At 68.5% G+C, this 14821-nt stretch overlaps 1 protein-coding gene and 1 long non-coding RNA gene across 2 annotated transcripts; both read right to left on the bottom strand.

Annotated features, from left to right (window-relative positions):
- Positions 1-1309: 1309 nt before the first annotated feature.
- LOC136996397 (uncharacterized) lies at positions 1310-2885 on the bottom strand. Its single transcript, XR_010887559.1, has 3 exons — positions 2655-2885; positions 1727-1855; positions 1310-1449 (listed from the first exon to the last, which is right to left on the bottom strand). It is a non-coding gene; the product is annotated as an uncharacterized lncRNA (long non-coding RNA).
- A 725-nt stretch (positions 2886-3610) lies between these two features.
- LOC136996395 (valine--tRNA ligase, mitochondrial-like) lies at positions 3611-14738 on the bottom strand (the record flags this gene model as incomplete). Its single annotated transcript, XM_067317313.1, is given in 20 exon segments — positions 3611-3750; positions 3851-4061; positions 5013-5165; positions 5249-5376; positions 5485-5563; positions 5639-5707; positions 5789-5893; positions 6888-7013; positions 7098-7168; positions 8497-8672; positions 9147-9223; positions 9331-9412; positions 9523-9626; positions 11788-11808; positions 11810-11927; positions 12303-12382; positions 13112-13200; positions 13415-13526; positions 13609-13728; positions 14657-14738. Coding segments are annotated over 19 exon segments (1996 nt in total), but the record flags the coding sequence as incomplete, so codon positions are not given.
- Between the last annotated feature and the right edge of the window lie 83 nt (positions 14739-14821).

Here is a 14821-nt window from a genome sequence, read left to right as displayed (position 1 = left end):
TGGGGGGGACATGGGGGACACCAAGGGGGACAGGGGGGACATGGGGACACTGGGGGGGGACATGGGGGACCCTGAGGGACAAGGGGACATGGAAGGGGACACGGAGGACAGGGGGACATAGGGGGGACATGGGGGACCCCAAGAGGGACAGGGGGGGACGCGGGGACCCTGGGGGGACACAAGGGACACGGGGGGGGGGGGACACAGGGGGGTGGCAGGTACCTGACGCGCCAGCGGCGGCTCAGCTCCCGGCGCCGCTTTCGGGGGCCGAACGCCGGATTCGGGGTCCCGCTTACGACATCACGGAGCCGTTTCGGGGCGGTTCGGCCCGTTTCGGGGTCCGGGGACGCGGGGACAGTCGGGGGCCACCAGGGCCAGCGGTGCAGAGCAGGTTTTGGGGCGGTTTGGCCTGTTTCGGGGGGTTTCAGTCCTGGCGGCAGTTTTGGGGCGATTCCGGCCGGTTTCGGGTGCCGGCGGCGCAGCAGCAACGATTTCGGGGGGTTTTAGCTGATTTTGGGGGGTTTCGGCCCGTTTCAGGCACCAGCGTCACGGTGCCGATTTTGGGGGGGTTCGGCCTGTTTCCGGTCCCACCGTCACAGTGCCAATTTGGGGCGATTTCAGCCCGTTTCAGGTGCCGCCGTCACGGTGCCGATTTCAGGCAATTTCAGCCCGTTTCAGGTCTCAGTGTCACAGCGCCAATTTGGGGCGATTTCAGCCCGTTTCAGGTGCCGCCGTCACGGTGCCGATTTCAGGCAATTTCAGCCCGTTTCAGGTCTCAGTGTCACAGCGCCAATTTGGGGCGATTTCAGCCCGTTTCAGGTGCCGCCGTCACGGTGCCGATTTCAGGCAATTTCAGCCCGTTTCAGGTCTCAGTGTCACAGCGCCAATTTGGGGCGATTTCAGCCCGTTTCAGGTGCCGCCGTCACGGTGCCGATTTCAGGCAATTTCAGCCCGTTTCAGGTCTCAGTGTCACAGTGCCGATTTGGGGCGATTTCAGCCCGTTTCAGGTGCCGCCGTCACGGTGCCGATTTGGGGCGATTTCAGCCCGTTTCAGGTCCCACCGTCACAGTGCCAATTCAGGAGGATTTCAGCCCATTTCGGGCGCCGCCGCTGTCGTCTGGCAGCCGCTGAACCAGCTCCTCCGGCGAGGACGGACGGACGGACGGACCGGGGGGGAGGGAGGAGGCGGCACCCGGACGCCTGGGCCCCCCCCCCCCAGAGCTGAGACCGCGCAACTCGTGACGCCTGTGGGCGCGTTTCCAACCCCCCCCCCCCCGCCAAGGGGGAATAACGAGGCGGCGGCGGCGGCGGCGTTTGCCCACGGCTTTATTGAGCTCGGGGGGCCCCGGCGTCCGGGGGGGCCGCCCGGACGCCTGGGCCCTCGCCAGGGGGGTCCAGGGCCTGCAGCGCCTGCGCCAGCCGGGCCAGTTCGGCCTGCAGCGCCGCCACCTGCGCGGGACGGGACGGCATTAACGAGGGCAGCGCTAACGAGCCCCCCCCAGCTAACGAGGGCAGCGCGGGGGGGAGATGCTTTAATTAACCCCCCCTTAGCGCTAACGAGGTTAACGGCGCTAATGAGGCTAACGAGGAGGTGCCCCCCCCCCCCCCCCCCCGGCCTGGAAAGGCTTCGCCGCTTGGCGCTAACGAGGGTGGCGGCGCTAACGAGGGGTCCTCGAGCCCCCCCCTCCCCTCCCCGGGGTTAATTGGGGTGATGAGGGGGCGGTACCTGGTGGGAGGGGGGGGCGGGGGGGGGCCGCCCGGACGCCTGGGCCCGCTGCAGGCCCTCGAGGCGGCGCTGGAGGCTCCGCTGGCGGCTGCTCAGGCGGCTCCGCGCGGCCTCCGGCTCCACCAGGCCCTGGGGGGGGGGAGAGGAGAAGGGGGGGGGGGTCCTCCGGCGTCCCACAATGCCCCGGGGCGACCCCCAGCATCCCACAATGCCCTGGGGTCCCCCCCCCAGGTCCCCCCGTGTCCCACAATGCCCCAGGTCCTCCAACATCCCACAATGCCCTAGGGTCCCCTTCCGGGTCCCCCTGTGTCCCACAATGCCCCGGGTCCCCCCCAGGTCCCATAATGCCCTGGGCTCCCCCCAGCATCCCACAGTGCCCTGGGGCTCCCTCAGTGTCCCACAATGCCCCAGGGCTCCCGCCATGTCCCACAATGCCCCAGGGTCCCCCCAGATCCCTCCCGCATCCCACGATGCCCCAGGGTCCCCCAGCATCCCACAATGCCCCAGGCTCCCCCCCAGGTCTCCCCGTGTCCCACAATGCCCTGGGGCAACCCCCAGTGTCCCACAATGCCCCAGGGTCCCCCCACGTCCCACAATGCCCTGGGGCTCCCCTAGGGTGACCCCCAGCATCCCACAATGCCCCAGGGCTTCCCCCCCAGAGTGACCCCCAGCATCCCACAATGCCCCAGGGCTCCCCCCACATCCCACAATGCCCCAGGCTCCCTCCCAGGTCCCCCCAGCATCCCACAATGCCCCTGGTCCCCCTGCATCCCACAATGCCCCAGGGCTCCCCCAGTGCCCCGGGGCGACCCCCAAGTCCCCCAGCATCCCACAATGCCCCGGGGCTCCCCCAGTGCTCGGGGGCGACCCCCAAGTCCCCCAGCATCCCACAATGCCCCAGGTCCCCCCGCGTCCCACAACACCTCACCTGCAGGCAGATGTAGACATGGCTGTTGGGGCCGGCGCTGGCCCCCACCCAGCCGGGCCCCGGCCCCTCCCACGGGCCTGGCCCCGCCTCCGGGGGGAGGAGCCAGAGGGACCCCGCCCGGGCCAGGGTCTGCAGGGCAGGGCCCAGCTCCCCCCCCAGCGCCCCCCGGGCTGGCTCCGGGCACCGCACTGCCACTGCGCACGGCATCGTGGGATACGTTACCCCTGCGGCTGCCCCGCGGCACCCTGGGATACGTGGCCCTCCCTCCCTCCCCCCCTGGCTGCACAGGGCACGATGGGATACGTCCCCCCTGTTGCCCCGCGGCACCCTGGGAAACATTCCCCCCCCACCATAGCCCACCCCCTGCAGCATGCTGGGAAACATGGCTGCCACCAGTGCAAGCTGCCATCTTGGTGGGGCCCAGTGCATGCTGGGATACCCAGTCCTCCCCCACCCAAGTGGCCATCTTGAGGGATGCAGGACCCACCCTAGAGCACCCACCCCAGTGCATGCTGGGATACCCAGTCCTCCAAAGCCCAAGCGGCCATCTTGGGGGATGCAGGACCCCGCCCTAGAGCACCCACCCCGGTGCACGCTGGGATACCCAGTCCTCCAAAGCCCAAGCGGCCATCTTGGGGGATGCGGGACCCGCCCTAGAGCACCCACCCCGGTGCACGCTGGGATACCCAGTCCTCCAAAGCCCAAGCGGCCATCTTGGGGGAGGCAGGACCTGCCCTAGAGCACCCACCCCGGTGCACGCTGGGATACCCAGTCCTCCAAAGCCCAAGCGGCCATCTTGGGGGATGCGGGACCCACACTAGAGCACCCACCCCGGTGCACGCTGGGATACCCAGTCCTCCAAAGCCCAAGCGGCCATCTTGGGGGATGCGGGACCCACACTAGAGCACCCACCCCGGTGCACGCTGGAATACCCAGCCCTGCCCCGCCCAAGCGGCCATCTTGGGGCCCAGCAGCCCCACTCACCGGGGGGGCGGGCGGCGCCGAGCTGGAAGACGTCGCGGAGGCCGCGCACGGCCCGGACCATGTCCTGCAGCACCGCCACGTCGGCCTCCACCCGGGGACAGAGCCAGCGGGCCTGGAACGGAGCGGGGGGACAAGGGACAGAGGGGAGGGATGAGGACGCGGCGAGGACGCGGGGGGCCCCCCACGACCTCTCCCACCCCCCCGGGGCTCACCAGGCGCTCACCGCGGGGGTACTCGGCCAGGCAGAGGGCGGGGGGCGGCGGGGGGGCCGGCGCGGGGCAGCCGCTGCCACAGCTCCTCCGCGACGTAGGGCGCGAAGGGGGCGAGGAGGCGCAGGCCCAGGTCAGCGCAGGTCAGCAGCGTGCGGCGGAGGGCGGCGCGGCGCCCGGCGTCCCCGGCGCGCAGCTCCGGCTTGGCCGCTTCCTGCACGGGGAGAGGACGGACGGACAGACAGACGGAGGGACAGCGTCAGGCAACGCGAGGGAGCTGGACGTGACGTTCGAGGAGCTGCAATGGGTCAGGTGGGGCGGACGCGCTCGAGGGGACGGGGTTGGACTAAGGTCGACGCTCAACGAGACGCAACGGCTCAGGCGGGACGGACGCACGGACACGTCCACCAGGAAGAGGCCCCGCAAGGCTTGAATCTAAGCTGCGATGGGTCGGGTTGGACGGACAGATGGACGCGTCCACCAGGAAAAGGCCCCGCAAGGCTTGAATCCAAGCTGCGATGGGTCGGGTTGGACGGACGGATGGACGCGCTCAAGGGGACGAGGGCGGATGAGGGTCAACGCTCACGGAGATGCCACAGGTCAGGTGGGATGGACGGATGGATGGACACCATCAACCCCGCTGAGATAGACCAGGCTCAAGGTTCAAGGAAACCCATTGGGTTGGGTGGGACGGACAGACGGACGCAACTGGGCCAGGCTCAAGGTTCAAGGAAACCCATTGGGTTGGGTGGGACAGACAGACAGACGCAACCGGGCCAGGCTCAAGGTTCAAGGAAACCCATTGGGTTGGGTGGGACGGACAAACGGACGCAACCGGGCCAGGTCCAACGTTCAAGGAGACCCGACAGGTTGAGGCGGACGGATGCGCCCAACAGAAAAAGACCGAACTAGGTTTGACTTAAAGATCCGATGGATCAGGTTGGACAGACGGACGGATACGGTCAACGGGACGATGGTGGAAAACGGTCAACGCTCAAGGAGACCCGAAGGACCGCATGGGACGGACAGATGGAGACCGCCAACCAAGCCGAGGTGGGCCAGGCTCAAAGCTCAAGGAGATACGTTGGGTTGGGCGGGACGGACGGACAGACAGAAGGACGGGCCGGTTGGCGGTTGGCGGCTCGAGGAGGCGAGACGGACCCACCAGGTAGACGTCGCAGAAGCTCCGCAGCCAGAAGTGGTGGGCGGCCGCCACGGCGCCGTGGACCTCGAAGGCCTCCATGCGCCGCTCGCACTCGCCCGCCGCCCGCGCCAGCCGGCTCAGCACCCAGCGGTCCATGGGGTGCCGGGGCTCCGTCTGCCAAGGAAGAGGAGCAGGAAGAGGAGGAGAAAGGGATCATGGGAAGCCGTCGCCCACCTCCGTCGCCACGGTCCCGGTACCTCCTCGGGTGGCTCGGGGATGAAGTCAGGGCCGAGGGCGCCCAGGACGAACTTGACGGCGTTCCAGAGCTTGTTGCAGAAGCGGCGGTAGCTCAGCACCGTGTCCATGTCCAGGCGGACGTCGTCGCCTGCGGAAGGGACGCGGAGGTCGGGGACGGACGGACGGACGCCTCGGGGTGGGGACGGACCTCCCGAGTGGGGACGGACCTCCCGCCCGGAGCTCCCGCCCTCCTCACCGTGGACGTTGTGGGAGCAGAGGGCCAGGCGGAGAGCGTCCGCGCCGCACTCGGGGATGCCGTGGGGGAACTGGCGCTTCTGGAAGGAGCCGGATGACGGATTAGGAAGGGACGGAGAGGGATTTGGGGACTTGGGGACGAGGACGGGTCCCACCTGGCCTTCTGTGGCTATGGCCAGCTCGTTGGGGTCCAGGATGCCGCGGTGGAGCTTCTCCTGCAGCTCCTGCGACGCGGGAGGCTCCGTTATCCCGGGATCTCTGGGATGGGACGGGGTGAGGGGACACGGGACAGGGCCCCGAGGTACCTGGAGGGTGGCGCCGGCGATGACGTCGCGGGGGTCGATGACGTTGCCCAGGGACTTGCTCATCTTGCGCCCGTGGGCATCGCGCACCAGCGAGTGCAGCAGCACCTGGAGGAGGAGGAGGAGGAGGAGGAGCAGGGGCAGCGGTGGGCAGGGGGGGGACGGGGGACCCCCCGGGGACACCGGGGAGCCCCCCAGGGGGACACGGGGGACCTCTGGGGACCCCCAAGGACACCCGGGAGCCCCACGAGGAGAACAGGAGATCCCTGGGGACATGGAGGACCGTCGAGGAACCCCAAGGTGGCACAAGGGACATCTTGAAAGACACCAACGACACCTGGGGACCCCCAAGGAGGACACAGGAGACCCCCAAGGACACCCGGGAGCCCCACGAGGAGAACAGGAGATCCCTGGGGACATGGAGGACCGTCGAGGAACCCCAAGGTGGCACAAGGGACATCTTCAAGGACATCTGGGGACACTGGGGACCCATAGAAGGACGCCTGAGAAACCCCAAGGGGACACAGGGGGTCTCTGAGGACACCAAAGAGCCCCTTGAAGGGCACAGAAGATCCCTGGGGACATGGAGGACCATTCGGGAACCCCAAGGTGGCACAAGGGACACCTCCAAGGACACCAAGGACCCCTAGGGAACCCCAAAAAGACACAGAAGACCTCTGGGGACACCAGGGAGCCCCAGGAAGGGGACAGGAGATGCTTGCAGACATGAAGGACCATTGAAGAACGTCAAGGTGGGACAAGAAACCCTTCCACGGCCACCAAGGACCCCTGAGGAACCCCAAGGGGACACAGATGATCTCTGGGGACACCAAGGAGCCTCAGGAAGGGGCACAGAAGATCCCTGGGGACATGGAGGACCGTTGAGGAACCCCAAAGTGGCACAAGGGACACCCCAGGAGCAGAGGGGACCCCTGAGGAACCCCAAGGGGACACAAAGGTCCTTTGGAAACACCAAGAAGCACCAAAAAGAGGAGAAGAAACCTCACGACAACACGAAGAACCCTTCGAGGACCGCGAAGGGGGACAAGGGACCCTGTCACCCCGGGGGGGTGACAGGGGACCTTTGGGGACCTCCCCTTACCTGGGAGAAGGGCAGCTGCCCCGTGAGCTCCTGGCCCAGCATGACCATCCGGGCCACCCAGAAGAAGAGCAGGTCGCTGCCCGTCTCCAGCACGTTCAAGGGGTAGAAGCGCCGCAGGTCGGGGGTCTGGGGACACGGATGGGGGGTGACGAGGACGCCGTGTCCCCCCCCCGTGTCCCCGTGTCCCCCCCCCTTGCAGATGTCCCTCACCTCCTTGGGCCAACCCAACGCGGCGAAGGGGAAGAGCGCCGAGGAGAACCAGGTGTCCAGGACGTCAGGGTCTACCGAGAGACGCCGGGGGGGTTACGGAGAATTGGGGGGGGGGGGGGTCTGGAAAAGGGGGGGGACCCCAAAAAAGGGCTCCGAGCCCTTGGGTCCCGCCACGGGGGCACCCCGAGGTGCCACCCCCCCCCCCAAAAAGCGGTGGCACAACCCTAGTAGCAGCCGCTAGAGAATCCACTAAGGGCTGATAAAAGGTGTTGGGGGGGGGGCAGGCAGGATTTGGGGGGGCTACAGGAGATTTAGGGGTGTTGCCGAGGGTTTTGGGGTGCCAAAGGGGAGCCGGGGGGGGGGTGACGGAGCAAATCTTGGGGGGGTTGTAGAAGGTTACGGGGTGTCGGAAGGGGTTTGGGGGCGCCGGGGAGCGTTTTGGGGCGTCGGAGGGGGATTTTGGGGCCCCGGGGGGGGATTTCAGGGTATCTGAGGAGGATTTTGGGGCGTTGGGGGGGATTTGGGGGTGTCAGAGGTGGATTTTGGGGTGCCGAGGAGGGATTTTGGGGTGGTGGTGGGGATTTTGGGGTGTTGGAGGGGAATTTTGGGGCAACGGGGGGGAATTTGGGGTGCTGGGGGAGATTTCAGGGTGTCGGAGGGGGATTCTGGGGCGTTGGGGGGGATTTGGGGGTGTCAGAAGTGGATTTTAGGGTGTCAAGGGGGATTTCAGGGCGCCGGGGGTGGATTTCGGGGTGCCAAGGGGGAATTTTGGGGCATTGAGAAGAGATTTTGTGGTATCAGAGATGGATTTTGGGGTGCCGGGGGCGGATTTTGGGGTGCTGGGGGATTTTGGGGCGTTGGGGGGGTTTCAGGGTGTTGGGGGGGGATTTTGGGGCAACAAGGGAGGAATTTGGGGTGTCGGAGGGGGATTTTGGGGCGTTGGGAGAGATTTGGGGGTGTCAGAGATGGATTTTGGGGTGCCAAGGGTGGATTTTGGGGCACCAGAGGAGGATTTCAGGGCGTCGAGGAGGGATTTTGCGGTATCAGAGGGGGATTTTGGGGCACTGGGGACAGATTTTGGGGTTCCGGGGAGAATTTCAGGGTGCTGGGGGCGGATTTTGGGGTGTCAGGGAGAGATTTTGCGGTATTAGAGAGGGATTTTGGGGCATCAAGGGCAGATTTTGGGGGGCTGGGGGGGGATTTCAGGGCGCCAGGGGGGATTTCGGGGCATCAGAAGGGGGATTTTGGGGCATCAGGGGCAGATTTCCGGGTGCCAAGGGGGATTTCGGGGTGCCAGGGGGGGATTTTAGGGTGCTGGGGAGAAATTTTGGGGTGTGGGGGTGGATTTGGGGGTGCCGGGGGGGGATTTCGGGGCGCGGGGGGGGGGGAACGGACTCACCCTGCTGCAGCTGGAGCAGGTGCGGGGGGCAGCGGAGGGCGCGGGCGGCGGCGGCGCGAGCTTCGGCCTCGCTGCGCCCCACGACCCAGCGCTCCCCGGCAGCACCCGCGGGTGCCCCCACCCGGAACGCCGGCACCCGGTGGCCCCACCACAGCTGCCGCGACAGGCACCAGTCCCTGCGGGCGCGGCGGCGTCGGCCCGGCGCCCGGACGCCTGGGCCCCCCTTCCCCCCGGACGCCTGGGCCCCCTCCTTCCCCCCGGACACCTGGGCCCCCTCCTTCTCCCCGGACGCCTGGGCTCCCTCCTTCCCCCCGGACACCTGGGCCCCCTCCTTCTCCCCGGACGCCTGGGCTCCCTCCTTCCCCCCGGACACCTGGGCCCCCTCCTTCTCCCCGGACGCCTGGGCTCCCTCCTTCCCCCCGGACACCTGGGCCCCCTCCTTCTCCCCGGACGCCTGGGCCCCCTCCTTCTCCCCGGACGCCTGGGCCCCCTCCTTGCCCGGACGCCTGGGCCCTTTCCTTCCCCCCGGACACCTGGGCCCCTTTTCCACCCGGACACCTGGGCTCCCTCCTTGCCCGGACACCTGGGCCCCCTCCTTCCCCCCGGACGCCTGGGCCCCCTCCTTCCCCCCGGACGCCTGGGCCCCTCACTCGACATTATCCATCCAGGTTTTCCAGTTCTTCTCGTGGAACTTTGGGATGAGCTGGAGCCGCCCCGACGTCACCGCCTAAGGGACGGAGCCGGGCGGGGAGGGGACGGATGACAATCAGCACCCGGAGGGACCCAGGCGTCCGGGGCCACCCTGTCCCGCCCCGGCGGTGGCCGTGACGTCACCTCGCGGGCGCGTCGCGCCATGTCGCGGCACCGCAGGAACCACTGGCTCTTGAGCAGGTACTCGACGACGTCGCCCGAGCGGCTGCGGGGACGCGGGGGGGCCACCTCAGCGCCCGCCGTGGGGACACGGGGACGTGGGGACGCGGCGGCGGTGGCACCGAGGGGACGACGGGGACGGGGACGCGGCGGTACCTGCAGAGCGGCAGCGTCATGGCGTGGTCCTGGCTGCCGCGGTAGAGGCCTCGGTCGGCCAGCGCCGCCACCACCTCCTCGCGGGCCACGAAGCGGTGCACGCCCTGGGGACGTTGGGGACACCGTTGGGGACGCGCGGAAGAGCAAAGGGACGCGTCTGGGGACGCGGGGACGGAGCTGGGGACACGGCTGGGAACGCGTAGAAGAACCAAGGAAATGTGACTGGGAGTGTGGGGACACGGCTGGTGACATCGGGACGCAGTTGGGAGCGTGGGGACACGGCTGGGGACACGGTGACGCAGTTGGGGACACAAAGAAGGATCAAGGGAACGTGCCTGGGGACATGGGCACATGGCTGGGGACACGGGTAAGGATCAAGGGGACGTGATTGGGGATGTGGGGACACGACTGGGGACATTAGGATGTAGTTGGGGACATAGAAACATGGCTGGGGACACAGAAGAAGACCAAAGAGACATGACTAAGGACATGGGGACATGGCTGGGGACACGGAGAAGTGGCTGGGGACACAAGGAAGGATCAAGGGGATGTGACCGGGAACGTGGGAACATGACTGGGGACATGGGGACACAGTTAGGGACATGGGGAGATGCTTGGGGACATGCGGAAGGATCAATGGGACGTGACCAGGGATGTTGGGACACGACTGGGGACATGGGGACGCAGTTGGTGACATGTGGAAGGATCAAGGGGACACGACTGGGGATATGGGGACACAAGTGGGGACATGGGTAGGTGGTTGGGGACACGGGGAAGGACCAAGGGAACGTGACCAGGAACGTGGGGACATGACTGGGGACGTGGGGACACCACTGGGAACACGTAGGAGGATTAAGGGAACATGCCTGGGGACATGGGGACGTGGTTGGGGACATGGGTAGGTGGTTGGGGACATGGGGAAGGACCAAGGGAACACGGCAGGGTCACGGGGACACAGTTGGGGACACGGAGAGGCCGTTGGGGACACAAAGAAAGACCAAGGGGACACGGCTGGGGAAACGGGGACAGGACCAGAGACACGAGAACACGGCTGGAGACACACAGAAGCATCACAGGAATGTGGCCATGTCATGGGGACATGGTTGGGGACATGGGGACACGGCTGGGGACACGGGGAAGGACCAAGAGGACATGGCCAAGTCATGGGGACACAGTTGGGGACACGGGGAGGCAGTCGGGGACGTGGGGAAGGACCAAGGGGACACGGCTGGGTCACGGGGACACAGTTGGGGACACGGGGAGGCAGTTGGGGACATGTGGCCGCGTCACGGGAACGTGGCTGGGACATGGGGAAGCAGTTGGGGACACGGAGAAGGACCAAGGGGACACGGCTGGGGACATGGGGAGGTGGTTGGGGATGTGGGGAAGAACCAAGGGGACACGGCCAGGTCACAGGGACACAGTTGGGGACACGGGGAGGCAGTTGGGGACATGGGGAAGATCAAGGGGACATGGCTGGGTCATGGGGACATAGTTGGGGACATGAGAAGGTGGTTGGAGACATGGGGAAGGAACAAGGGAACACGGCAGGGTCACGGGGACACAGCTGGGGACACGGAGAGGCCGTTGGGGACATGTGGCTGGGTCACAGGGACACGGTTGGGTCATGGGGACACGGCTGGGAACACGGAAAGTGTTTGGGGACACGGAGAAGGACCAAGGGAACACGGCCGGGTCATGGGGACACAGTTGGGGACACGGAAGGCCGTTGGGGACACAAAGAAAGACCAAAGGGACACGGTTGGGGCCACGGGGACAGGACCGGAGACACGAGAACGCGGCTGGAGACACACAGAAGCATCAGGGGAACGTGGCCACGTCACGGGGACACGACCGGGGACACGGGGAGGTGGATGGGGACACATGGCCGGGTCATGGGGACACGGTTGGGGACACAGGGACACAGTTGGGGACACAGGGAAAGACCAAGGGGACACGGCTGGGGACATGGGGAGGCGGTTGGGGACATGGCGAAGGACCAAGGGAACGTGGCCAGATGATGAGGACACAGTTGGGGACACGGAGAAGGACCAAGGTGACATGGCTGAGTCATGGGGACATGGTTGGGGACACAGCTGGGGACACGGGGAAGGACCCAAGGGGACACGGTTGGGTCAGGAGGACACGACCGGGGACACGGGGAGGCGGTTGGGGACACGGGGCCGGGTGGCGGTGACGCAGCCGGGGTGGGGAGGTGACACACGCAGCCGGGGGGAGGTGACACACGCGGGGAGGGGACGTCACCTGGAGCCAGCCGCCGCCCGGGAGGCCGCATGGTGCCGTCGTCGGCGATGACGCCGGGCGCCGGCAGCCCGTGAGCCTCGGCCAGCGCCAGGTCGGCGCCGCTGTGACCCGGCGTCACCTTCACCGCGCCTGGGGACGGGGGGGACAGCGGGGGGGGGACGGGGGGGGGGACACGATGGCGACGGCGCCCGCGGCCACCGCCGGCACCCGGGCCCAGCCCCCCCCCCCAACACTGGTCCCAGTTCCCTGCTCCACTGGTCCCAGTTTCTCCCCCCTACTGGTCCCAACCCCCCCCCCCATACTGGTCCCAACCCCTCCCCCATACTGGTCCCAGTTTCCTGGTCCCATTGGTCCCAGTTCCCCCCCCATACTGGTCCCAGTTTCCCCTCCCATACTGGTCCCAGTCCCCCCCCATACTGGTCCCAGTTCCCCCCCATACTGGTCCCAGTCCCCCCCCATACTGGTCCCAGTTTCCCCCCCCCCCCCCGTACTGGTCCCGTACCGGTGCCAGGCGCTGGGGCTCGACGCTCTCGTCGGTGACGACGGGCAGCAGCCGCCCCGTGAACGGGTGTCGCACCCGGCGGCCGTGCAGGTGCTGGGGGGCGGGGGCACTGCTGGACACGCCCCCCTCCCGCAGGCCACGCCCCCGGGCAGGGCCAGGCCACGCCCCCTTCCCAAGCCCTGCCCCCCTCAGCACCCACCTGCCCCTTTAAGAGTCCCTAAGACCCTCCCTGGCCAGAAGCCCCGCCCCTCCCAGGCCAAGCCCCGCCCCTCTCCACCCAGACCCCGCCCCCTCATGAAGCCCCTCCTCACTCATTAATAAAGGGGTGGGGCTAGCATGTGACATCGGCTCCTCCCAACCAATCTCTGCTTTGCATGGAAATAAGGCCCCACCCCCCAGGGCACAGCCCCGCCCCCCAAAAGGCCCCACCCCCCAAGAGCAAGTCCCACCCCCCTCTGGGTCCCCAGGCCCCGCCCCCTCCAGGCCCCACCCCCTTCCCTTTTAGGGCATCCCAAATTGCCCCGAAGAGGCGGGGCCAAGGCGTGACCTCAGCGCCTCACCGACCAATGTGGGTGCAGCACCCCACCCCTCTGCCTGGAGGCCCCGCCCCTCACCCTCATGCCCCGCCCCCAGCACAGGGCAGCCACCCCTCCCTATAAACTCCACCCCCTCACCCAGAAGCCCCACCCCCTTTGACCCAGGCCCCGCCCCCACAGCCCCTGCAGCCAAGCAGCCCCACAGCCGGGGAGGGGGGGGGGGTTGCACAGAGGCCCCGCCCCCTCGGCCCACAGGCCCCGCCCCCTGCACAGAAGCCCCGCCCACCTGGTAGCGGGGGTCGCGGGGGTGCACGGCCACGGCGACGTCCCCCAGCATTGTCTCGGGGCGGGTGGTGGCGACCGGCACCTCCAGGCCTGCGACACGCGTGTGCGGTGGGGGGGGGAGAAGAACACGCGTGTTGGGGGGAGAAGAACACGCGTGTGCGGGGGAGGGGGACACGTCGGGGACGTGGGACGGACCCGTGTGAGCAAGCAACACACGGGGGGACACAGAACAACCCGCGCGGGGCGACGAACATGCTAAGCACACGCTAAGGACACGCTAAGGACACGCCAAGGACCCGCTCACCGTCGTCGCCGTGCACGGGGTAGGCGAAGGTGACGAGGACGCCGAAGGTGACGGGCCGGGGGCAGCCGGGCGGGCGCAGCGCCGTGGGGCCGGCCAGGGGCCGCGTCTCCACCTGCGGCACACGTCAGCACGCGCGCACACGCCACACACACGCCACGCACACGCCACGCACACGCGAGGACACGCGTGCTCACCTCGACGTGGGCGAGGGCGGAGCGCAGGGCGCAGCTCCAGGCCACGGGGCGCCGCGCCCGGTAGAGGCGCCCGGCGCTGTGCAGCCGCGCGAAGGCCTCCGCCACCGCCGCCGAGAAGCCCTGCGGGAGGCGCGTCAGCGGGCCGGGGGGGGGCCCAGGCGTCCGGGGAGGGGGGGCCCAGGCGTCCGGGAGGCACCGGGAGGGAGCGAAGAGGGGGCCCAGGCATTCGGGGAGGGCATGGGAAGGAGCAGGGAAGGGGCCCAGGCGTCCGGGAGGGGCCCAGGCGTCCGGGGAAGGGGGCTCAGGAGTCCGGGGAAGGGGGGCCCAGGAGTCCGGGAGGGGCCGGGAGAGAGCAGGGAGGGGGCCCAGGCATCCGGGGAAGGGGGCCCAGGAGTCCAGGGAGGGATGGGAGGGAGCAGGGAGGGGGCCCAGGCGTCCGGGGAAGGGGCCCAGGAGTCCGGGGAGGGACCGGGAGGGAGCGGGGAGGGGGCCCAGGCGTCCGGGGAGGGGATGGAAGGGAGCGGGGAGGGGGCCCAGGCGTCCGGGGAAGGGGCCCAGGAGTCCAGGGAGGGACTGGGAGGGAGCGGGGAGGGGGCCCAGGTGTCCGGGGAAGGGGGGCCCAGGAGTCCGGGAGGGGCCCAGGAGTCCAGGGAGGAACCAGGAGGGAGCGGGGAAGGGGCCCAGGAGTCCGGGGAGGGACCGGGAGGGAGTGGGAAAGGGGCCCAGGTGTCCGGGCAAGGGGGGCCCAGGAGTCCGGGGAAGGGGGACCCACGTGGCTGGCGAGGGGCCCAGGCATCCGGGAGGGACCCAGGTGTCCAGAAGGGACGGAAAGGAGCAGGGAAGGGGCCCAGGAGTCCGGGGAAGGCACAGGAGGGAGCAGGGAGGGGGCCCAGGCGTCCGGGGAGGGGACGGGAGTGGGGAGGGGGCCCAGGCATCCGGGTGAGGGGGGCCCAGGTGTCCGGGTGGGTGGGAGGGAGGGAGCAGGGAGGGGGCCCAGGCGTCCGGGTGGGGGGGGAGCAGGAAGGGGCCCAGGCGTCCGGGGCCTCACGGGGTCCATGGTGAAGACGCAGCGGCTCCAGTCCAGCGACGCCCCCAGCGCCCGCAGCTGCCGCTCGATGTCGTCGCCGTGCCTGCGGGGCCGCCGGCGTCCCCGTCACCCCCTCTGCGTGTCCCCACGTGTCCCCACTCGTGTCCCCACCCGTGTCCCCGTGTA

The sequence above is a fragment of the Apteryx mantelli genome, unplaced genomic scaffold (genome assembly GCF_036417845.1).
Source record: "Apteryx mantelli isolate bAptMan1 unplaced genomic scaffold, bAptMan1.hap1 HAP1_SCAFFOLD_348, whole genome shotgun sequence".
Taxonomy (NCBI): Eukaryota; Metazoa; Chordata; class Aves; order Apterygiformes; family Apterygidae; genus Apteryx; species Apteryx mantelli.
This window is presented reverse-complemented; position numbering and strand designations above follow the sequence as displayed.